The sequence below is a fragment of the Limulus polyphemus genome, unplaced genomic scaffold, assembly GCF_000517525.1.
Source record: "Limulus polyphemus unplaced genomic scaffold, Limulus_polyphemus-2.1.2 Scaffold1269, whole genome shotgun sequence".
NCBI lineage: Eukaryota > Metazoa > Arthropoda > Merostomata > Xiphosura > Limulidae > Limulus > Limulus polyphemus.
The window spans coordinates 18,356-45,152 of NW_013666879.1; the positions used below are offsets into that span (position 1 = coordinate 18,356).

General features: G+C 31.6%; 1 protein-coding gene across 9 annotated transcripts in view; it reads left to right on the top strand.

The window, feature by feature from the left end:
- LOC106462862 (cAMP-dependent protein kinase catalytic subunit) overlaps window positions 1–26,797 on the top strand; it is a 73,819-nt gene that overhangs the window by 12,449 nt on the left and 34,573 nt on the right. The window contains exon 1 of one of the 9 annotated variants that reach the window (XM_022390254.1): window positions 5,739–6,439. The exons of 5 other annotated variants lie outside the window; for them this stretch is intronic. In XM_022390254.1, coding sequence (XP_022245962.1) covers window positions 6,394–6,439 — 46 coding nt within the window. In that variant the 5' untranslated portion in view covers window positions 5,739–6,393. Of the gene's footprint in view, window positions 1–5,738; window positions 6,440–6,764; window positions 6,817–26,797 lie in introns of those variants that run through there. 3 more of the 9 variants (XM_022390258.1, XM_013922827.2, XM_022390256.1) reach the window with 3 other exon arrangements.

Genomic DNA, 26,797 nt, shown 5'->3' on the forward strand with positions numbered 1-26,797 from the left:
AGTTTAATTATATATATATATATATATATAAGAGTTATATTTTAAGGCTATTAACACAGATATATATATATTTTTTTAATGTCACTAGGACGATTTTACTTATCTTTAGTTCGAAACTTAGTTTAACATTATTAACGTAATTAAAAGAGACTTGTAATTATTACAAAGAAAGTTTTGTATTTTGGGGTTTTGATATTAAAAGCCAAATGGTTAGAGCGCTCGACTCGCAAGCTGCGGGGCACGGGTTCGATTCCCTCTCCCACCAAAACATGCTCGCTTTTTCAGCCATGGTGGTGTTATAATGTGACGGTCAATCCCACTATTCGTTGGTAAAAGAGTAGCCCAAGATTTGGCGGTAGCCGGTGATGACTAGCTGTCTTTCACTGTTAACTTAGGGACGGCTAGCGCAGATAGCCCTCGAGTCATTTTGCGCAAAATTAATAACAAACCAATGATATTAAAAGCCTTTTAAAGAGCAAGTCATCTTCGATTTTGTGTGTGTGTGATCAACAGTAGCAATTGTACAAAATGTATACCGAACTCTTTCACGAGAATGTGGAAAGTAATTGACTAAATTTATTAATTAGAATACATAAATACTGAAAGTAGTCTTTTGGAACATATTAAATTTTAGGAAAAAGTCATTCCCCAAAGAAAATATAACTTCAGATATTGAATTGGTACGTCGGAATGTACAAAACATTGGGGCAGGGGCATTTGTAACTGAATAAAAATTGTCTGACAGTCAACAAAAATGCTTTTAAATATTATTCAACAATTTCATTTCGCAGCAAGTATTTTATTGTAAATACAAAAATATAAAAAATAAAAATTACATTATTTGCTGTATACTGCAAAATTGTAAATTGTACAAATATTGTTTCACATAATAACCAGTATACACATTATTCAGATAGACAAAAAGTTACAAACAGTGTAATGTTTAGAATTTGCCAAAGAACTGTAGTAAACTTGCATAGAAAAAACAACAACAACTAAATATAAAAAAAACTGTTGTCAGCAAAATATTGTAGAGGGGCAATGATATTCGCCCCAATTTAAAATTATTGGAGGCATGTCCCCACGCCCCCAGTTTCGACGTATATGTTTGAGTCACAAAAACAAGAGCACTGAAACATTTTAATCTTAATAGTGTTATGAAAATGGACCACTGACGATCGCTTATTTTCACATTAAGATAAACCAAAGAAAATGTTATGATTAAAATATAAAAATAATGAATAATCCTTTTTTTTCATATATATTACAATGTTTATCTATCACGAGCTTTCAGCCTAATAAAGGCTTTAGTAAAAATTGAACGCTCTCCAAAATTTAATTTATTGTTTTATGATACGTTATACTTCTAAAAATATATTTTAGCAACAATAGTGACTTGTTGAAAAATCTTATTTGTCTTCCATTGTTTTTGGTTTTCGTCATCGCATATTATAATATAAAAATCAAGAAAAATTATTTTAATTCTAGTTCTAGCTACATATAGTTGCCTATAGATGGCAGTAGAACACAACAATATTAAAAATTGGTAGTGGAGTGAAATCGTTTGGGTCGGCTAAGGTGAGAAAATTTTCAACATAACAATTCGAGAATTCTTAAGCGCTGAGGCACCAATCCTGGCTCTTAGCAATTTTTCACAGTTTTGGAAGACATGTTACTCTATAAATCAAAAGGTCACAGACGTTAAGTCACTTTTTGTTTTGTTTTTGATGCTAATTCTAAACCACTTCAATTTATCATTAACCAAAATACATATACAATATGTTTATTGTTTAAAAAAATGTTATTCTTTGATTTAAATGCTCTTATTATCCGTTTGACAAGGGACATTGTTGTAGGAATAATGTACTAGTCTTCCCGTTTTATCATGCAATCAACATGTGCGCATGATGATACAAATATATATATATATATATATATATATATATATGTTGTGTGTATGCAAATTAAGTAGTAAGAAGAAAGAATAAAAGACCTTGGTGCGACAAAGTTGCTTAGATTGATTTTAAAGATTCAATTACTAAAAGTTCAGTAGAATATTAAATGCCTAAAACATAATAATATATTACGTAGCCCCCAGGGGCACAGCGTTATGTCTGTGAGCTTATAACGCTAGAAACCGGGTTTCAATACCCGTGGTGGGCAAAGAACAGGTAGTTCGTTGTATAGCTTTGTGTTTAAATTCAAACAAGCAAACCTTTACGTAAGGACGTAGGAAAAAAAAACATAATATTTTATTTAAGTTATTATAGAGAATTCCTAAAGATTCGCGTTGTCCACAAGTTGTGAATTTTACTTTATAGTTTTACTGAACCATGTACTGGATGGAAGGTGCGTAGTGTATAGACAACAGAGAGTAGTAGTACGTTAATATTCATGGAAGATGTTTACTCGTACTTCTTAATTGTGCCTTTGCTTTTCAAGGTTAGAAATGGCTACCACTTCTACAATTGTATGCTTTAAAAGTGTGAAAACGTATATACACAGCATAGGTCTATAACATTTTATGACATGACGTGTTGTAAATAAGAGACTGAAACTGGTCAATATTCGTTTTTGACTTTTTACATTTTAAAACTGGAACTTAAGCTAAACTTCTTTTTCTGAGTTTTTTCTAATTCCTACAACACATATTGTTACGACATCGATGTCACGTGACTAGTATCACGCCACGTCATTCTCGAACTTTTATGTCTTTTCCTTAAATCTCGTGATCTTTCTGGATATAGTGTAGTCTTGTATACATCAGACCAGCCACGAAGCGGCGGGGAGACAATGAGTAATTGAACTGCAGTCAGAGAGTGTGTAATTGAACTACGTATTGTTGAAGTTGAGCACGTGAGACGTTCGTTGTTATAGCGCGACTATTGAAATTAAGAATAAACCAGTTTTATTTAAGAAAGGACCTGTGTCGGAACGAAGCTACGGAAAATTAACTAACGAACGGAGACGTAACAATATGTACTGTATTTTGAACAACTAACAATAATCTTTGTAACCCTAATTTCTAAAGTTAATACAAGAAGTTTATCAATGCGGTTGCAGTAATGATCTGAAAAATTATAGAGCTGTTACGAATTACAATCATAAGATATATCTTGTGTATATACTTTAAGAGAAACTTTCAATTAAATTGAAAGTGCCGCTCTAAAAATATTCCCGACAACCTTCCATTCACACAAAGAGTTATCCTCGTTAACAGAATATGATATATACGTATATGTATATACGTATATATATATGTATATGTGTTATATGTGTGTTGGTATGTATACAGGGTGGGGCAAAAGTTGATATACATTTAGTACTATACAGTTGACACAGTTGGTGATAAAGAAACGATTATGAAGACAATTGTTATTGTTTGTTTACTAGTAAGAAATTAAATTATGTTCTAAATGAAGTAACTACATGATAACTTTTGTCCCACCCAATACTCAGACACACATATACCTGGTTATGCCGTAAAGCCCGCAAAGCATCTTCAGGCTATATCTTCATTTAATGATAAAAACCATAGTTTTTGGCTTTTCTTTAGATATAGACCCTTGATACATTAAGAACGACTGAAATAATAATTTGAGTAATAATTAATATGTATTTGTTACTTTATAGATTTAATAGATATTTGTTGTTACTTTATTAACGTTTTTACGCTTATATTGTGAGGTAAAAACGGCTGCTGCTTTGATTTTGTCTGGTTTATGAGCTCGTTGCTGTCCTAATTTAGGATCTTCTTTTTAATAAATTATTGAGAATGTTAAAAAAGAGAGTGAGAAAGGGGGCCCGGCGAGGATGTTTACCCCGGGGCTCTGCTGACTCTCGACGTTCCTGTTTGTGTGTATCTGTATAGTCTTACAATGTTCGTAATTGGTGTTTTTGTCATTTAACGATGTTTAATCTGCGTAACAATTACAAGTATGTTTAATTTCACCGCATTGTTACATTCATTTCAAGGCAATTACAGTTTAAATTTGACCTGATTCAACGTGTTCTAAAGGTTAAAGGAGATAACAGCAGCCCCCCCCCCCCAATGGGACGGTAGTATGTCTGCGGACTTACAACACTAGAAACCGGGTTTCGATACCCGAGGTGGGCAGAACACGGATAGCCCATTTTGTAGCTTTGTGCTTAATTACAAACAAAAAATACAGATAACAACGACCGTTTAATAAATTAAGAGTGAAATAATATATGGTGGTGGAAACACAAAATTTTAAAAACTAAAATACCGATTAAATAAAAAAATGTTTGTCTTTTAGAACAGTGCGACTACCTAATGAGCTCTGGTATGAAGTGAAAGGGCTCGGCGGCATTTGATATAGCAGCTATAGTTTGGCTGACATATTATTGCATTATTCTTTATTTTAATCGGTAAGTTTTTATAATTACAAAGATCGTTTGCCTGAAATGTCATAATAACCTTTAAAGGTATTTTGACATATTTTTTATTTTAAAGTTTTGTGCCTATCAACTTTACCACGAATGGATGTTAAAAAATGCGTATAAAATCGGTGAGGTGCATTTAATTAAGAGAAAAAGTAAATACTATTTTTTGCTAAAACTAAGTATACCAACATTTTAATTATATTTTATAAACAGATAAAGATGATACTATAAGTTACTTTGGAGTTTCATGGGTTAAGCCTCTTATTGGCACAGCGGCATGTCAGCGGACTTATACTGCTAGAAACCGGGTTTCGATACCAGTGGTGGGAAGAGCACAGATAACCCACAAATACATGGGTTTACTAATTAACTTAGCGATGTATCTCTTAACTTGTTCGCCGTAACTTCTTTAAATTACAGTAACATATTGGTATTGAATGTTTATTTTCTTGCTGTTTTTTTTTTGTAATATATAATTTTTTTAAATGTTTGTTTGTTTTGAATTTCGCGCAAAGCTACACGAGGGCTATCTGCACTAGCCGTCCCTAATTTAGCAGTGTAAGACTAGAGCGAACTAGTGGGATTGACCGTCACACTATAACGTCCCCACGGCTGAAAGGGCGAGCATGTTTGGTGTGACGGGGATTCGAACCTGCGACCCTCAGATTGAGAGTCGAACGTTCTAACCACCTGGCCATGCCGGGCCATTTTTTTTTTTGGTTTTGTTTTTTTTAATGTAAAGATCCAGCCAAAATAGAGTACAAAAGTCGTATGAAGAGGTTGACAAGCAACGCTTTTTTCATTCTATTTTCAAAATATGAATAAAGTTTTTAAATATATATAATTGCACTGAAATTACGTATATCGGAAATTCGATCACGAGAACTGTATTTCCAGGTACAAGAAAAAATATTTAAATTGTCTTTAAAAACTATTGAGCAACAAATTTAACCAATTTGCATGCAGAGTGAATTTTTATCCGCGGCATAGCGGCTCATAGAATGGCTCTGAGTTTTTCAAGTAAAAACTTTAGTTCATGGCTCAGTCATCTCTTGACCGATTTGAGATCTAGTTACAGTTTTGGACTTAGGAGGTCAAACCCTTTCGAAATGATGTACTTGACCACGCCCAAGGTCTCATATATTAACTTATTCTAATTCTGTCAAAAAGAATTTCAATTTGAGGGTAGGCTGTTCAAAATCCTGATGAGTAATAAAATCGAATCAGGTATACGCGCGCCCCGCTTGGTATTGCTGGTGCACAAAAATATAGCTAATAAAATGGGGTAAAAAAGGTCTCATAGGTTAGTTTACTCTAATCCTACCTAAAAGAATTTCAAGTGCCGCGGCTATTGAGGATTCCCACTTTTTCTGTACAAAACTAGTTAATTATAGCGAACGATTTGATGTCTCACATTATCTCATATGATACGAATGAAAACTGATATCACGAGTTTTCTGATACATTGCTCTTCTTGTTGCGAACATGAAAGCGAACGTAGCCTGAAACACGACAGCGCGAGCGCACGACCTACATCCCATAATAGTTCATTCGCCATTTGTTCTGTTGTCTCCTTCTTCTACGTAGCAAATAGTACTGTCAGAGGACAGCACATCGATATTATTAGTATTGGCTTATATTAGGCACAACACATTTCTTGAATGATATTTACAGATGTTTTGACCTACTTAGAATTCAAAATTTCAATTAGACTCTGTCTGATATGTGTGCGGATGAATATAACTGCTAGAATTCAGTTATAGCTTCGCCGTGGGTACTAGTACTACTACTTAGCAACTTATTACTAATACTAATATTAGTATTACTATTAAGTTCTTCTCGAGGGCAAAGTGGATTACACTAGGGGTATTGGCTGTAATTAGGAAATAAATGTTAATTCTGAAACATTCCTTGTTTGTTTGAGATTGTATTACTTAAGCTTTGTGAGTGTTTCTAAACTGCTGTTTGTTGCATTTTGAGTGAAACATGGGAAATGCTGCCACCACAAAGAAGGGAGATGGCAATGAAAATGGTAAGTTTTCTCAGTATCTAGCTGAACTTATCCCAGTAATTTTAGTTTTAGATGTACATTATTTAAAGTTAAGCTATATGACCTTATTAGTAATAAAAGTAGTGGTACTATTACTTATACTACAAGAATTATACTGTAGTATAGGCTACCTTGGACAAGTTTAAGTTACTAGGCTAAATATGTTTGTTTTGAAATTGTTTGAAATTTGGTTGGATATGAATTATCTTTAGTTTAGCGTAGAGTAAACAGTTTTGTGCTAAATTACTAAAATTAAAACTTAAAAGTTTTGTTATGGTTGATCAGTCTCTCAACTTGAGATTTAAACCATCCAAGTACTAGTATGCTGTTGGTACTGCTTACTCAAGTCACTGATAGTGGTAGGGCAAATAGGATTATGGATTATATATACAGAAAAAAATATAGAATATAAGTTTAAAAAGTTTATTATTTCGTTGTAATATATATAGGTTACAAGTTAGGCCTCAGTTGGAGTATTGACTTCTGTGTTCAGTCTTGGGCTTGTTACCTTAAGTAGTATATTTGCATTGGAAAAAGTTCAAAAGAGGGATACTAAAAATAAAATGATATCTGGGAATATGATGACAGGTTAAGATCTCTGAAGTTGTTTTCCCTTGAAGAAAATCAAAATAGGGTTAGAGGGGATCTGATTTAGGTGTTGAAAATTAAGGGGATTGATAATATCTATGCATTAACTTTTTTAGTATTTAAAGCCATAAATATAATGTTGAAAACGGTTGTGGTGGATGCAGTAAATTTAAAGGAAAGATTGGTCAATATTTAAATGATCAGGGTTGAGTATTTTAAAAATTGATTTTTGTTTATTCGTTTTTTAAAATTTGTAAAAGTCAACTTCAGTGGATCAATGGGCACCTTGCTGTTCTTAAATATTATCTTAAATTTAAAAGAAAACTGTACAGTGGCTTTCCCTTTCAAACTTTTAAGTTTTATAATATAAGCAATGACTATAATTTATTATTTTATCATGTGTTAATTAATGTGTTTAAGTTTTTAAAGTCTGCATATCTGTAATAAAGTTATAGTAAGTTTAATTTTATAAACAGTATTACTATTATTGTTAATGTTTCACTTGAAGTAAGGTTGTACAGGTTGACCATCACTAGTCTGGCAATCAGTAATCCGGCACTAATTTCGGCTAGAACAATTTCAAATACAGTAAAGCAAGATACGCGCTATTAGGTAAATACTTTAGTCTCGCTTGAAAGTTTTCTTTCCAATATTTTCTTTGATTAAAACTTAATCAACTTGTACTGTTTTATGGGATATTTTAAGATGAGGTGGTTAGCTAGTGGGTTTGGTGTATTCTAACCTAATAGATGGCTAATGCGGCACCCTCCAGGTCCCGATGATGCCGGATTAGTGATAGTCAACCTGTACTTAAATGTTTAACTGTAGAATTTTAGTGTTACTTATGACATGTGTTTGAATTTTATTTTTAAATTCTATGTTTTTGCTGTCTTGTGAAAAGTTAAATAATGTTCATTATTCAAACTAAGTGAACAGTATAAATAACTTTATATTTTAAGTCTAATTCTATTTTGCTTATAATTTGGTTAGTAACTGCAATGTAATATCTTTGTAGGCCTATATGTGTGTGTGTGTTAATATTTTATTTACAAATAGATGTTCTACTATCATCAAGATTATCAGGTGACTAATTACACTGAGAGCTACAAAGTGTTTGAATGATGAAATTAAACACACTCAGTTCAATTCAGTGATTGTAAGATGAAGTTTACTAGTTAATTTTTAAATCCTTTTGTGGAATAAAATTATTAAATAAATACTTCAGTGAACAGTCTTTTGTAAGTGTAAAAAAAAAAACTGAGGTGAAGGAATGGTCGAGACTTTGCTTTCAATTTGCTGATGCTATTAAGTTTTTGGTTGTTGCTGTCTGTGAAGAGAAAGATGCTACTTCACAAAAAGATTTAGATTATTTGGCGAGTTGGGAAAATAAAAAACAGATGGCTTGTAGTTTTAATAAATGCAGGGTAGTGTATGTGGGTTATCATAATTTAAATTATAAGTATAATTGTGATGGCTATTATTTTAATAGTGTTATGGAAGGAAAGGGTCTTGGTTTTCTGGCTTATCAGTCTCTTAAGTCATCCAAGCAGTCAGTGTGCTTTTGCTATTGGCAGATGAAATAGGATGTTAGGTTGTATCTACAGAAATACTGGATACAAGTCTAAAGAGTCTATGATTTCATTGTACAGTTCACTGGTTAGACCCATTTCGATTATTATGTTCAATCTTGAGCTTGTTACCTTAGGAAGGGCATTGAATTGTTGGAGAAGGTTCAGAGGAACATTACTAAGATGTTACTTTGGGTAGAAAAGTTGTCATATGAGAATAGGTAAGATCCACGAAATTGTTTTCTCTTGAAAAAAGTAGAGTTAATGGGGTTCTGATTGAGGTGTTTAAGATTCCTAAGGAATGGATAATCTCTTTTTTTTTGTACGTAATAGTGAGAATGATAGGATTAGGAGACAAATATAACATTTTTGTGGGGTAGGAGAAATCTTCAGCTACAACTGTTTTATTTTTCTGTCATTATGGTTAGCCTTTAGAAGGGGTTGCCTTCAGATGTGAAGGATGCAGCTAATTTAAGGATGCTTGAGTGAAGGCTTGATAAATATTAAAATACTAAGGGCTGGCTTAATATTTTTTAAATTACTAGATGGGACAACCTAAGTGGACCAGTAGGTTCCTTGCTGCCCTTAATTTTTATGTCATATTAAAACTTTATAGATATAAATAAGGTGAAAATTTATGACATGGAATGCAACACTAAGTAAAGGAAAATTACAGAAATGCTTGTCATAGTGTACATTAATTTAGTCCATCAATGTGCATTAATCAGAACTATGGCTACCCCCCTTGAATTCTTACTGGTTACTGATTGTTAAGGAAGTAACCAGTTGATTAGATGTAATTTTGATCTAAACCTAAAAAGATGATTTTTTTTCTTTTCTAAATTTATCCATCATTTTTTTTTGGCTTTATTTTTTATTTTCTTTATTATAAAAGTGATTAATTATTACAAAAGTTTACCAGGAGTTTGATTTTTAATTATTTGAATTTATTCACTTGTACTGTGGTTTATAATTTAAATATTAATTTTTAATAATTATCTAAAAATTTCCTTGTAAATATATAACCATTGTTGAACACTGGAAGACCTTTCAATGTTATTGTTATTGATTAAATACCTGTACTTTGGAATGTTGTATTAATAAAATAGTTTGTATCTTATTCATGAAAATCCACATGCCATAATCTCTAGTATTACCATTAGGGCTGAAAGCTTGTATAATAAAGTAAAGAAATTCACTGATTTATTTATTTAATAAATTTTGTTAAAATTAACAGAAATACTATTGTGTATTAAACTGCATGTTTTTATTGGTGATAACTGTTAAAATTTGATAATGTTAATGGTAGCATACAAGCTAGAGATAAAGCTGACCACCCAGTGAGTAATATTATATATGTGTAACACATTTGTCTTCATATACACTACATAAATATGACTTGTTTAAAACTCTACAATTCAGTGGTTTATAATATATCATTGTAAAAGTGGAGCATTAACTATTTATCTTCATTTTGTCTATATTGTATCATAGGCTAATACAATAATTATGATAACAGTGCAAATAGACATCATATAATTTTGTGTGTGTGTATACAGCTTACAAGTTGCAAAACAATCCAAGTAAATACTTATGTTGTTCATTGCTAATATTAATGAATAACTCTAGTTCCAGATGTCAGGTTTAGCTTTGTCTTGATTTCTATGATGCACTAATAGGATGATTTCCTACTTGTTTGTGGAAAGAGATAAAAGTTAATTGAAATTGACTGACTAGTGATACAGTAAGCCTGACAAATATTCCCCATAAATCCATCTTTTTTGTCCCCAAATATTGTCTTTAATATGATAGATAACAATATTAACTGAACTAAAAAAAAAGTGTGCAATGTACTTGTATTCTGAAACTGAAAAGATTACGAGTCTAACAACTAAATATCTCATTAAAATTTATTGCATGTTTAAATGAGAAAATAATTAAACATCCATAACATAACATAAAAAAATCTTTGTGAAAACAAAAAAGTAGCAAATAAATTAGGACAAAACTTTCTTGTATGAAATGTAGGATTTTGCAATTAAAATTAATAATCAAACAAGTTTTAAAAGTATGAAATAATAGGGGTACAACAATATAGGGGTAGTCTATTGACCTAACACCAGTATAAGAAAAAATTACATTTTCAGCAGGTTATGACCATTTTTATTGTTACAGCCAATAATGTACACAAATATTTTTGAATAGAATATTGTGAAACATAAACAGTTGAAACAAGAATGTATTTGCTGTAGTGTGCAATGTGCAATTGATATCTGCCGTAAATATTTCTAAAAAAAAGTCCAGTTTGGAATTTTTTTTTAAAGTGTCTTAAAAACAACAATAGGACAGCTAATTGCAAACCATCTACCACTAAAATTCCACTTAGAGCTAACACTGGTAAAGATTTCAACACAATAAATATACCTTAAGTGACTTTCTAAAGATGGCGAAGGAGAAGAAAAAAAAAACTTGCCCCGAAGTAGCTATCATTGCTTCAAACACTAAAATGTTCAAAGAAATTATGTCATGAAAATCCCAAGGAAAAAGAAATACCAGCTGTTTAATGTAATTTATAGCTCTGAATGAATAAGTAAATTAGGTGAACTTATGAAGTTATTATAATTAGTATTTATTACTACTAATCAGTCCTTTTTTGCAAGAAGTATTCTGTGTCCTTTCACTTGATATGACATCTATCTGTTTTGGTACTACAGTTTGGTTTCTTTGAAGATTGTTCTCAGGTAGGATAAGGACAGTTCCTTTAACTTTTGAATATTTTTATTTCTGTCATTTAACCAAAGTCATTAACTAATGTAAGTAAATATAATTTATAGGATTTGATAGATTTAAATTTCTTTCTGTTGGACTCATAAGTGTGGAACAAATTGTGGATTAACAGATAATCATGGTGTTGTGTGTATAATTGCAAATGCTAACTCCATATGTGTATGTTATTAGGCATTTTACTACAGTACAGTTAATTAGAATTTAGAGAGTAGTAAGTTGATGAAGTAAGAGATATGGTTTAGGGATGTTTGACTATAGTTCTTTGGGATTGTTGTGTTTATCTGTATGTGTAATTAACATTTGTCTTTCATAAGTGTACACTTAAGAAGCTGATATAAAATAAGTATTTATGAGTTAGTCATAGAAAATATTAAGATTACAATAGCATATGTAACCTATTCTCGTATATATAGCTTTCTTGATTCAGTGCTGCCCTCTATATGCAAACTTATTTACTTGCCACTAGCCTTGTTTCCATGTGATATTGCTGCACTGGTGCATGCAATTGAGCAAGCAACAACTCTCCACCAATAGGAGTGTGGCACTTGGGTATAAAAACTTGTCTTTTTTTTTTTTTGCACATGAGCTTTTGAGAAATTGGCATTTTTTTCTTTGTGGAAGTATCTACAAAAACACTAACAGTTGTGGAAATATTTAATTTATACTTTCATTTTCCAGCCTTTGAAGATTTTCTGACCCTTTCTTTCCACATTATTAATTCACAAATGAAGGTAACTTCCACTTTTTCAGGTGTGAGACAACAAGATGTTGTTCATGCTAGATTAACAACTAAAATGGATTTGAGTTTGTTTTTGTCTGTTGAGGAAGCAGTGGCTATTGTGCAATGAGAAATAGTCTTTTGCGTGGCCTAGACCTTCTTTTGAACTTAATATACGTCCTTCTATGTATCCTGTTTGTGACAAAGGGGATTTTCACCATTTTTTCCCACCACCTACCCTTGCCAAATCTTCTACCCATGTTGTCATGGATCTGCCGAGGCCTTTTTTCCTAATTTCAGGACATAGTTTCTCAGGTATGTTACTTTCTTCTTCTCTCTCCTTACTTGTATGATTCTTCTCCTTCACTTCTTAATTTATTCCCTGTTTCTAACTTTTATGTTTATCCTCCCTCTCCAGATATTCAAGTTCATTTTGAATAATATTTATATCAACTTTGCTCTGGTGCATGTGTGCCTTCTACTTCTTGCCTTATATGCCTGAATTTAACATCAAGCTTTATTCCCTATATTGGACTCCCAAACTCTGGAGTCTCTTTTTCAGTGACCAACAAGCTATCTTGATGGCTTTTGGTGTGATGTTATTAGCTGTGAACATTTCAGCCCTTGTGCACTGGGAGATAACTTCCTTCATGCAAGCTGAAGGATCTCCTGACTATCAATCATTTCTCCTCTTCTTGGGCATGCTGGGACAGGATGTTGAGGATTTGGACAGCTTTTTTATTTCCTCCCTCTTCTTTGCCATGCAGTTTTATTAGCAGCCTGCAGATGCATCACTCAGTTTTTGGGAGTTCTGTTTCGTCTTTGTCTCCAGTGTCTTACAACTCATTTCCTTCACAGATTGTTTTGTACTTCCTATTTTGACTGTTATTGGGGTTCATTTTGGGCATTTTGCCCAACAGTTCTGACCTGGGGTCTGTTTGCCACATCCTTTGTGCACAGGTATGTTCTGTTTCTTCTCTCCTCCCCCCCCCCTACCGTCTTACAACTCAATCCCTTCCCTGATGCACCTACCACAGGTTGTTTTGTACTTCCTCTTTTGACTGTTATTGGGATCTACTTTGGGTGTTTTGCCCATTAGTTCTGTCCGGAGGTCTGTTTGCTGCATCTCGTGTACACAGCTGAGGCTCGTGCAGTTGCATACCTGTGTTTGTCATATTTTCTTGTTGTCATGTAACAACTAGTTTCACTGTCCCCTCACCTCTTTAGGGTTTGGACCCTGATACCTCTGTGCACTTTTCACAAGCACATTTTTCCCATTTGTACATTCCTTCCTATATTATCTGCTGCACTTGAGGATACTGTTGCTTCCCTCCTTTTTACTTCCCTTAGTTTTTCTTATTCTATTCCTGTACTTCTACTGGTCATTTCTTTTGTTCAGTTAAGGATCTGTGGTGTTTTTTTACTTGTATGGTTTCCTTCAATGGTTCCTGTTTTTTGACTGTTTATACAATGCAATCATTCCCTTGAATTTTTCCTATTACTCTGCCTGTTTATTTCAGAAAAATTTTAAGTATTCTATTCCTCCTTACTCCTGTTGCCTTTCTGTGTCTCCTTACTATGTTATTGGCTGCTCATCTTCATCATTCTTTGGAGAAGAATGTCCAGGCCAGCATGAGGATTACTCCTCATACATTTTTGTCACGTTACTTTCTTTGTCTGGCAGTTTCCTTTTTGGCCAGATATCGTCTACCTCCAGTCACCATCCTTTCCTCATGAGTTCATCTGTGAGTGTTATGGCTTTTATTTATATATTTTCCTTGCTTGTGATGAGATGTACCTGTTCAGGTGTACTAATTTTCAAATCAGTAGTGTACGACGATTAACGCTCTCGCTACAGATCTTCCAATGGTCAGGGGTCAAAGAGCATGTCATCACGTTTGTAGACTTAAAATCAAAATTTTATTGAACTACTATTTTATGAATGTATGTCAATAAGTTTGGTACCAAATCATAGATTATAATTAAAATTTTAGTGTTATACATTAGTTAATTTCTTAATTTAAAACTAATTATAAAAAAAAAACACCTAAATATTGATCTTTGTGTACCACGTGGTATGCTGAATGCAGCTTAGGTTCAAATTAGATGTTTGTGATGTCCAAATACAAAGTCTATAGTTTCTGATGAATTAAAAACTCAAATTACCGATATTGACAAGCTAGGATATCAAATGAAAACCTCCTATCTTTCATATTTGCTAAAATATACTATATTTAGTGAATCAAACACAGTGGCCCTGCCCACCTCTTCTATTGTTAGAAATACTTTCTTTGTTCTGTCATGGCTTCATAACCAATAAAAAGCTCAGAATTTCCCCCACATGGTTTTCTTAGGCTCTTGAAGATGGAAAGCTCCCAAGATTACTTCTTTTATCTCAAATCTCGGAAGCAACGGGAAAATGAAAATGTTGTTTTAGACCCAAATACAGTTTAGTTAGTAAGCCTGATAAATTGCAGTGAAATTCTCTGATATCAGTAGAGTAATTTATAATTCTTTGTTATTTCAAAATGCATATTTAAAACCAAAAAAAGTTATTTTGTTTTACATCCTTTATGTGCAAAATTTGGCAAGGCTTAGCATGCCAGGTATATGGCGAGTACAAACTTCTTTACAATCATAAGTAGTAGAGATAATTGTTTTCCATATTTCTTTACTTACTGTTCTGTATTTTAAGAAAAATAACTAAAATTTATGAACCTACTTGTAAATAATAATAATAATAATAATAATAATAATATATATAGGTATGTAGTGTGTTATAACCAAAATGTGACTGTATTTTACAAAATACTGGTCCAGTGGAACAAAGCCAATACAGGTTACTTTGCAAAGGCCAGTTTTATACTATTGGATGTGGTAACATGAGTGCAGATGTAATGTGTCACTTCAGCTTTCATAATTTTAGTGACACATGGCTGATAGGTCAATAAAATAAAAATATTCAGTATATATATGTTTATATGGATGTATAATGTTATGAGATTTACGCTATTTGGACTAAACATTTGTGGTTTCTTGTTATAATTTGAAGTCATTCTAGAACAAAAAAAAAAGTGTAGTTTATATCTATTTCTTTTATCTCAAATCTCGGAAGGAAGGGGAAAATGAAAATGTTGTTCGAAAAACAGTATTTTTTTATCTGGAAGTTTTAGGAGGTTGTAAATTTCGTATGTTAAATTGGGATTTTTCTAATGCATAAAGGTATTTTTAAGCTTAAAATCAAAATTACTCTGTATGCTGGACAGTCAACATTAGTAAAGAAACATACACGAGTAAATAATTTCTTTAAAAAATCTGATATTTTGTGTACAAAAGCCTTGTAATGTTTACTGATAATCAGCAAAAATACTATATCAAAAGCTGTAGTATGAAAACTGTAACAAGCATAAAATAGTTATGAGGTTGTTCTCTGGAAGTGATCCTGTAGTAAAAGAGTTAATATCATTATTGCTTACTGTTTCCTCGCTTGTCTTTCCTCACTCTTAGGTAGGCATTTACTCAAAGTGTTTGAATGACAATGGTAGAGGTCATGGGTGCTTACCTTCACATCCTATTTCCTTGATATCTAGATGTGACCTTTATTTTGTCAATAATTTTTTCTGTCTTCTGTATCTTACATATTCTGTTGTCATGACCTTTGTCCATCTTCTTCATTTCCATGGTCAACAGTTTCACCATTATATGGATGACTGGCTGTTTTTAGCTCCCTCCCAACAAACATCTCATGTTGCTCATGTGGGTTGACTATTCATGTTAGAGAAGTCCTTATCCATCCCATCCATCTGCAGAAAGTGATGCTTTGCATTTGGTGGGAAATCAAAGGAGTAATTCATTTCAAACACTTCAATCCACAGCAAACTGTCAATGCAGAGATGTATAGTCAGCAAGTGGAATGTTTAAATCAAGCTCTTCATCAGAAATGCTCTTCATTCACCAGTTGGAAAGGTGTTGTTCTTCTCCACAACAATGCATGTCCACATGTGGCACGTTTGACGCAACACAAGATTATTCTCCAGATATGGCACCATCAGATTACCATCTTTTTCATTCACTGCAACACCATCTTAATGGGAAAATGTATGCAAAAAAAAAGTGACATTAATTTCTTGATGACCTGATACTTTGATTACTTACCTACGATGTTACAGTACAAAAAATAACAAATAAAATATAAAGCTACTTGTTTCTTAGGCAGTTGATAACACAGACCTGCAAATTTAAACTTCATAAAAGTTGTTTTGGTTTTAGATTTTCCATAATTCGGCTACACAGACCTTAAAAATAATATTAATTTTTTTTTTCTATCACATAAGGATTTTTTACAAATCGGGAAGAAAATAAAACTTACTTTGATCAATTTATTATTTCGTTTACCACATGAAAATTTTTCATTATTATGTTTATTAACAAAAATACAAACAAGCTGAAGAAAAGGGAAGAACATTGATGTCAAACAAATATGCATCATCATTCATCCTTATTTTTTTGTAAAATCTGTCTTTTAGCCTCAGAACTATGTGTTGTGGTCTTTCTTTTATGTATTGCGTCTGGGGCATCTTGTTTCAATGACCAGTAGTAATCAGTCGTTATACTGATATTCCACCTCCCCTGAAACGTCCTCTCCATTTCTCTGTTGTCTTGATGAAACCTTTCCAGACATTTCAGGTTGAAAACAATCCGTATCATCATTTCTAGTGAAATCAGATTCAGAATTAGATGAAACTGTATCAATAGTCTCTGGTGGAATAGGTACAGGTATATCGGGTCCATGAGCAACAGATCTTATAGCAGATTGAAGGTTTGGATAAGAAATTTCCTTTTTATTTCGAGTGTTGTAACCTTGCACATTATATGAGCAAAAATAGCAGTCATCTATGTGGTTTCTAGGTTCGTGCCAAACCATTGGAATTCCAAAAGACTTTTTCTTACTTTTAAGTCAATTATCTAAACTCTTCGACACAAATTGTGCAGACTTTGTGCAGAGCCCATGTTTTGTCTTGATCCCCAAGTTATATTCCAAAATATGCATAATATGCTTGTTTGATGAATTATGTAATGTTTTACTTTGTTTCTTTACAACAAATTTACCACAAACATAACATAATTGCTTGTTGCCATAGCAATGATTAAATAATATTGGAAAAAAAAAATGATGTCAAAGTGCATGCACAAACAAAAACTGTTTGTCCTGTAGCTTGTTAATCTTTTATATATTAGCGGTATGTTTCTCGTGGATTCTAGAACAATTGATAAGACCCTCATATCGCGATTGGTCTAGAGAAATCTATAGCCATTGGTTGTCAACATTTTAATGAACATTTCAAATGAACAAGCCATGGAAAGATGGCATACAAATATGAAAGTTACTAGTAAGGGTTTAGCAAATAGCAGAGAACTGTCACAAACAGTAAAAAATTACTATGGAGGGCAGGATTGAATCCCCTCAAAAATATTCCTGCTGTCTGGTAAAGGGTATGTTACTTTGCACATTTTATATAGTCGAGCACTTACGTGTATATGTGACATCCCATGTATACTGTGTGACAGTTTACACATAATGTTTGACATAAATTGCAGCAGATGCTGTAAAGTAAAATATGGAACATTTGAATGGAAGTGGATATGCATGTACTTGTAATTAGATATAACTTCAGGTGATTATTTTTTAGTTTACAGTCACACAAATACAATACCTGGTTAATGTGTAATGTAAAATTCTGTTTATGGAAGTGATTCTCTACTGAATTATAAAAACAGACATAAATATTAATTTATGTATAATCAATATAATTATATATAATATAATATAATTCGTTCTTTTTATACACGTACATATAGTTAACATGTTTTCTTGGAACTCTTTCAAGTTTCTTTTTTTATTTCTGAAAAATTTTCATATATTTTTAGCATTGGATGCTAAAAGAATAACTGAGTGAAACACTGTATGTTGTCGTTTTAATACCCTTTTTTGTTTAAGAGTGATAATAAAAATAGTTTTCTGTAATGTTAGACATACCTAATTTGTTGACATCTTAATTACCTGAATAACCAGATGCATAAAAGTGGTCATTTGTTATTGAGTTTAAATCTGCTTTTTGTAGTAACACTGCAGGTAGTTTGATTAATCATTTTAATCTTCTGATATATATATTTTTCTTTTAATATTAAGTAATTGCACTTCTAGATGCTATCTAAAACTTCCCTTTGAGACTTGCTAGGCAGATAAAAGCAAAATACAACAACAACAAAATGCATTAGAATTAGTTGTAAGCTGATCTACCAGATTATTATTTTACCTTATTAGACCTGTGGTGTGCAAACTGTAAGGTAAGACCCCAAGGGTGGACACAGATAATAATTGGGAGAGAGGGATGGAGCTATGACTATTGGAGCATATAACTTATATCTGAAAATACAGATATGAAGTAAATAAGTTTTAAAAATTACCATATAAATATGACTACTATTAAAAAATGACATGTATAGTATATACTCAAACAGGTTATATGAGATGCAAGGGGGGGGGGGGCAACAAAACACTTTTAGAAAAGGAGTCTTCATAAAAAAGTTTCCACATCACTGTATAGACAGCACAAAAATAAATAAATAGCAGTGGCAATATAGTCCAGAGACGTAAACTTGAACATTTTTTACTATAGCTCCTAATTTACCTAACCATTTATCTGCATTTTGGACTGAATAATAAACAAACAATAATAGATAGGTAAACTCAGAATGTGAACAGCATAGCTTAGGAATCAAATCAAAGAGTTGAGACCCTCTGCAGCATACACATACCCAAGTCATCTGCATGTGCTGTACATGTAGGGAAAGACGAACCATTGAACTCATCATGACCATAGATGGCTTGGTTTAGTGTCCTTCAGCATTAATAAAACTTGAATGTGAAGTATAAATTACGGTGAAAAGCATCTGAATGAACTAAAATCAGAACATAAAAAAGTCCTTGGTACACTATAATGGTGCTTTAATATTAATTTACATATAATTATCAAAGCTTGTGCATTTTAACTTACTTTACATTTAAAATACTTGCAAATATATGAATGAAAATGTCTTATTTAAATTTTTAACATAGGGAAAAAAGCTGGGTTGTTTGTTGCTAATACTTGTGGTTTTCTATGATCCTTTTAAATTTTTCCCCCTGCTAACTCCCAGTTCTAATTAATAATAAAATAAAGTCAAAACTTTATACAAGTTATTATAGTTAACAAGATTTTGCAGTTCATTGAGAAGATGTATAGCTGTCATATTATTAACCAAGAATTCTCTACGTTATGTTTTCCCTGGATTGTATATTTATATATTTTTTTGCACAATACTGTTTTTTTAAAACCTAATGATGAAGAATCTTTGTCTGGGGCTTTCAATTTCAAATCAGTTGGAAGGAACCATTGGGTCTAAGGTAGCATGGAATTAATCAAGTATTTATTTGAGGTGAAAATTAAATTATTTCAGATAATTTAATTACTATTACTGTATATCTGCTCTTTTTTAATGCTATTTGATCTTATAACGAGGATATTTAAAAACTCAGTTTAGTATTTTGTAATACGTTTTGTGACACATAAATAGTTTAATGTTTTATAATAATTTTTAGTATGGAACAACATATAAAACAAATTCCTTGAATATTAATTTTTTTTTCTGCAGACTATTATGTATTAGTCACAGTTATTTGGGAGCACATAATACAGGCTCTCCCAGAAGTCTGGACCCTTAGGGAAAAATACACCATGTACTCTTAATTTATTTATTATTCAAATTGCATGCCGTTAACAGCCATACACATATCAATTCTTGGTATACTGTGCCATCAAGGTATTTTCTTTCCTGAAATATGTGCAACTGACATTAGGAATGTGTTTGTTTAACTTTAAGAATATTATGTCTTATTTTCCCTATGGGGCCAGACTTCTTGGACGCCTTGTACATCTGGAATCTATCGATATGGTAAAACCCTAACTACATGATTGGTCATAAAACATTGATAATAGGTGGGTAAAAGTATTGAGTACCAGGTTCATTTTTAAACCTTTGAAAGTTTATATGAAACAAGCTAAGATTAAGAGTATCTGCCTGGACAAGCAAAGAAATAATGTGTTCTTAGTATCATCCTCAATTTTTAGTTTTAGGGCTTACATGTTCAAATTTAATGTAAATTTGGGTAAAATGTTTGGAAATTCATCATAAGTATCGAAGGAGCTGATAGAGATTCAGGAAGCATACATTTACATAGACATGCAGACCATAAGCAGTGACAATAAAATTCTGTGGTAAATGTTGCACTTACTTTTTAATTTCATAAATTCTGCAGAATTTCATGTTTATTTTGTCATTTCAACTATGCCACAATCTTTGAAACTAACACAAGTGTCTTCATAGAGATCAGCAGGATAAAGGACAAGCTTTGGCCTCTTGTGAAATGTAAGGGCATTCTTCACGATTTATTTTCAGTAATGAAAAATGAAATTAAAAGATGTAATATACAATTTTACACAATATTTTGACCTGATCTGTAATTTTGTGAGCACACATTTAACACTTCAAATACATTTCAGATACTAGCAGCACTTGCTTTTTTTAAAATTATAGAGTTAATCCTGAGAAGTGTTGTAAGGATTTGCAAAAGAAATGGACTGCTTATAGATAGCTTACCATACAAGCCTGAACTATTTAATTTGAAGCTAGGATTTCAAAGACAGAAAAGTACTGAATATTAACATATAGTTTTAAAAGGAAACCAGTAAATTTTTATATTAAGTGAAAATGTGTTTTTTCTACAAGGAACAGAATGAATTGTTTTTTAAATAACATAAATAAATTGCCAATTCTGCACATTTTCATCAAGATGGGTTGATCTGTGGAAATCATAAGATATATGCATTTGTAATTTATCCAGTAGTGCCCTTGGATATAAATAAAACCAATATGTATACATGTGTGTGTGTGTTACACATTTGATATAACCAAAACAAAATTTCTGCAAATTGTTATAAAATACCTCATTGTGTGTAAGCACATGGGAAAACAGAATAGTCACCTGTCTGGGAAACATTTCTTCTTGCCAGAATAAACTCAGAATTTTTTTTTTTTTACAAGTTGATTGATAAAGGACAGCAATCAACATATACTGACAAAATTACTGAGTTGTTGCAAGATATTTTCTCAGGTTGTGTTACTGTGTAATTTAAACAATCAAATTTGAGATCATTGTTTATAATAATGAATATTCAGGATGCCACAATTTTTTTTTATGGTTCCAGAATCATTATCGTTCATAAATTGAGAGAGCCCACATAAAATTGGGAATTCTGGTGATTTGTTCTAATTCCTCTGATGAAAAAGGTCTACCTTTCGAAAGTTCTTGGTTATAGGTTTTGATATTTTTCATTTTTAATTGAATTTTTGAACCAATATGTTTTCTTGGCATTCTGAATAAAATTCACAATATTGATAACATTAATACAGATAATCATGTACCTACCACATCTGAAGGCAACCTATTCCAAAGCCTAATAAACATGTTAGAAAAATTAAACTGTATTAGGTGAATATACTTGTACCCTGCCAAAATTTATATTTCTGCCCCTAAGTTTATCATTCTCATCATTAAATGTGAAAAAAAAGATTCATCAACATTATCGATTCTATTGACAGTCTTAAACAGTCAATTAGATCCTAACTCTGCTTTTTTCAAGAGAAAACAATTTCAGTGTTCTTATGACAACCTTCCTTTCCCAGGTATAATAGTAGCCATCCTCTCAACCCTTTCAAACAATTTAATGTACATTCTAAGGTAAGGAGCCCAAGACTGTACACAATATTTCAGATGTGGTGTAACCGATGACCTATACAATGAAATTATAACCTCTTTAGACTTGTATTCAATATCTCTGTAGATACAACCTAAAACACTATTTACCCTGCCACTAGCAACAGGCACAATGCTTGGATGGCTTTAGAGACTGATCAACCAGAATACCAAGATCCTTTCCTTCAATAAATACTCTTAAAGTTATTCCCATCAAAATTATCTTACATTAATGGACATAGCATGTATGTAAGTATCTATGTATGTAATTAAAACTTCTACACCATCTAGTAAATGACACCATAAACAAAAAATTCATAAAGAATTTCACACTTTGGGTATTCAAGATTGCAACAAACATTTCTTTATAATAGAACACAATTTTAAATAAAAGAACACGATTTTTACTAAGACTGTACGTGAAGGTTTGATCATATCTTTATTGGTGTAATTTTTAAATGTAGTACTGAGAAACTGGAGTTTGTAAAAAAAACATTTTTTTCAATACCAGGCAGCACTTTTAATATATAAAAACATTACAGTTTATATCAGTAAAATTTATGAAAATTTTGAGCTCTGTGCATTGGATCATTTTGATGCAGTGAGTTGCATATGACTAAAGAACACAATCCAAACACTTTCCCCATGCAGTACTTCCCATAAAAAAAATCGTGTTTCAGAAAATGTTCACTTTTTCTAAATATTTTTTAAATGAGGTATGAATACTACAATTACTAATTACCAGCAGAAACAGCTGCCCATCTGTTTGTTTATTTATAATTCACATTAATATATCTTACTTTCATTACCCTACATTTATTGTAATTAAAAGCCATTTGCCATTGGGCCAGAAAGTTCAACAATTTGTTTTTTTTTAATGTGTGATAGTAATACATCATTTTTACATTTTGAACTAATCTCCTCTGAAAATATATGGAAAAATGATTAATTTTTATGCATCCAAAGGATACATGCTCACTTTTGTATGTCTCGATCCAAATTATTACATATTTTACATACAAATGTATCGGTGGACACACTTACAGTGTTTAAGAGTAGAACTAGTTGATTAATGGAACTTATAAATTAATTGAGATGGTATTTGCGGTTGCTGTATACAGTTACTGTAGTTATGATAACTAAGACTGCTAGTTCTTTAATAATATTGTGCTTACTTAAAGTATCATATAGCTTTACTTGATACTGTACATAACATTTTGCTTATGTTAGGAAAAGCTAATGTACATACACAACAAATTAGTTTAAGCTATAGTAATAAGATTCATCAGAGACAAATCACCTTGTATGAATACATAAAAAATCATGTTTAGTACTCTGTAGGCCTATGTCACAAATTACAAAATTCTTAAATATGTACATATGTATATAATATTTAGTAAATATTTGAATCTGGTCACACACATAACATTCAAATGACAAAAAATTAAACTATTATTAAGTTTTTGTTCCTTAAAAATGTAATGTATATGAAAGTATGAGTGAAATGGATTTTATTTTGGAATTTGATTGCTTAAATTATTCACTTTTATTTGAATAATTAAGTTAATCTTAGTACATTTGTAAAATAATAAGATGAGAGTTTTTTAAAAACGTTCATATTTACAACATAAATATTTTTACCTCTCAATAAATTTTGTTTAACTTTTTATTTAACATATTATAAAATAATTTGTACTATAACATCATAAGATTGCCTTTTACCTTCCTACATTGATCTATTCATGTGCTGCTCAAGTGTTCCCCTACATGCAAAAGGTAAATCAGCAAAGTTCTTTGTACTGACAAGAATACATTTTAGTTTCAACTTATCTAGATATACTGAGTAAATTTTATTGTTTATGGACATCTTCTTTATGGACTGCTGTAAGTTTGTTCTTTTTAGATATTCTCACAAAACTCCACAAGGGCTATTTGCATTACATCATCCCTCCAATTTTGAACTGATAGACTAGAGGAAAGGGAGATAGTCAACATCACCCGCTACCAATTCTTGGTCTATATTAATCAAATAGTGAAATTTGACCATAACTCTTATAACTTACCAATCCCCCCCCCCCCTCAAAAGGCTTTAAAAAAATATTCCATGACATGTAGATTACAACCTCTAAGATTGTTTGTACATCCTTACTTATTTACTTAAAATATATTTCTAGGATGTGAATTATAGGCTTTTAGATTCAGAGGCCACTTCCAGCCTGACTACTATAAGAACTAATGATCATTTTAACAGCAGTTTAGTATTTAAGCCTCACATTTACAGTATTTCATTTATCTTTCTTTTCCTCTGTTGATTTCATATTTGGCTAATTGTTACTATTTTGGTGCTCATAATAACTAATTCCAATTTTCATTTGTAGAAAAATGGAGATCAATAACGTTATAATTTAAAGTGAGAGAGGTATTTTCTCTGTAACTTATCTAAGTGCATTTACATTTTGGAATTCAGTATGGCTAGGAGTCAGAGGCTAGCTCTCAAGAAAATTTTAACAGTAAAACTGGTTGGAAAAGAGAAAGTGAATATCAGCAAAGATAGATACTTTGAAAAACTAAGGTTAAAGTATTCTTTATAATGTGTCTTTTTTTATTATTATTAAAGAAAGTGATGAGGTAATGAATATAAATTAAAATATTGCCAGTAGGAATAAAGACTAGGATTTTGAAAGTTATTTTGAAGGAAATTCATTTGAAATATACATATGTAGAATAAGAACTTAAAGTGGTACATCAGAATGTGTTCTCATGGTTTCTTTGTACCACTGTTACTTCATTGCTACTGTTTGGTTGAAAGTTGCCCAGATTGTTTAAATAAAACTCACAAATCATGTGTTTATGTAATGCACTTTTATATACTATGAAGTACCAGATTCTATATGTTTTATGAAAGTTTGAAAAGTAATGAAACAAAGTGACATGTAGCTCAAATCAAGTAAATCTTTCCAATGACTTGCAATGTATGCTTCATATATGCATGGGCATCTAGATGTACATACTTTCATATGTAAATGTACCCCTTTTTTTTCTATTACTTTTAATTTGTAGTTAGTCAAGGATAAAGTGCCATTCTTGATTGTTCATGCTTTTTCATGTGCATATATGCATGACTTTATAAATTCAACACTGTCTTCTGTGCTTCTGAGAGAGAAAAGAATAATAGCTTCAGTAGTTTTGCTTGTTCTACATTTAAAGCATTTACATTGTGTTGATATCTGTCTTTATGTAGTCAGGGTCATATACATTCACACACACAGTGTAACAGTTGCAAAATATATGTATAGTATTTGTATTACCTTTTTTGCCTTCAGCAGTATACAATTCACATATTTAAAAGGACCATGGTTCTAATTATAATGAATTATTTAATTTTCTGTTATTGATAAATTATTGCATGGGCATTCCTCATTATCTAAGATATTTATGACTGTAAACATAATCTTTCAACATTAATTTAGTAACTTTTATGTTTTAGGGTTTAAATACATTCAAGCATCTGACTACTAATGAATCAAAACTAGAAAACATATGAAGACTTAATGCATATATTAACACTGAAATAACTATATGTACATTGTACATGTAGCAAGCTTTCTAGCTATAATGTTAAAGTAATATCAGTTGTTAGCTTCCTCTTCAAACATATGTTTGCTGGTATGGTGCAATGAGTAGAGTTTTTATTTGTATCTAAATGCAGACATGTTCAGTCAGAAATTTAAATGTGTGATAAAGTTTTTACATCAACTTCAGGTTTGAATAATGACTCCGGTAGTTTCTAGTTGTCATGATTAAATGAGACTAGATACATGTATATAGTAGATTCTTTGTGTATCATGTATTCATTAGAGAAAATGTTTACAGTTTTCTTATCACAATTTACAATATTATGTATTTAATGGTTTTACAATATTGAAATTTGAAGTACGTAAACAGAATTTTATTAATTTATAGCTAAGGTGGCTATGTGGTTGTAGGCTGACAGAAAAATTCTAATATTTTATTTCATTAACTCTTAAGTATTACTATAATGTATCAGAAGCAGCAGTTGTCACAGTAGAGATTTTTGGAGAGAAGACTTGGTGTGCTTGGAAATTAAATAATTCCTTTCTCCCTGCTCATGATGTATGAGGTATATGGAGAGTACTTCACGAGAGGTGACAGAAAAACATCTGGGGGTCTGTAGATCCAATACTGAAGAATTTGCTATGGGGAGAGTACCTTGAGAAAAAAACACTTACACTATCTGGGTGGCAAATATTCTACCTAAATAGTGGCCAAGCTGAAACCTAAACTGCAAGAAAAACAGTTAATACAAACATGTTTATTTACCCCCCTGTAATTACTGAAAATGCTATATTACTGAATTTACACTGTTTATCATATTTTGGGGAGGAACTATTTTTATCCACTGGTTTAATTGTAATAAAGTTGATATTGGAACAATTATGACACCTATAATAACACCCAGTAACAGCACCATACTAACCATCGAAATAAGAAACAGCTTTATTTTTTCTGCATGCTATTTTAAGGGTTATTCAGCTTTATGGTTAACTATTACACATACAGTGTTAAATTAATAAATCTGAATTAAATAGAATTTCTTGTTTTTCAAGTTACTTGTATGTTAGGAAGTAAGTGAATTAGACTTGCATGTATTCATATTGAAGTTTATTACATAATTTCATCTTTTTTTCAGTTGACTTAATGAGGTATGCTTGATAAAGAACAAAAAGTGTATATATATATATATTCCTGTAAACTCCCAGTGGAGAATAGGGCCGCAACAACACCTCACCAACGGAAGGTGT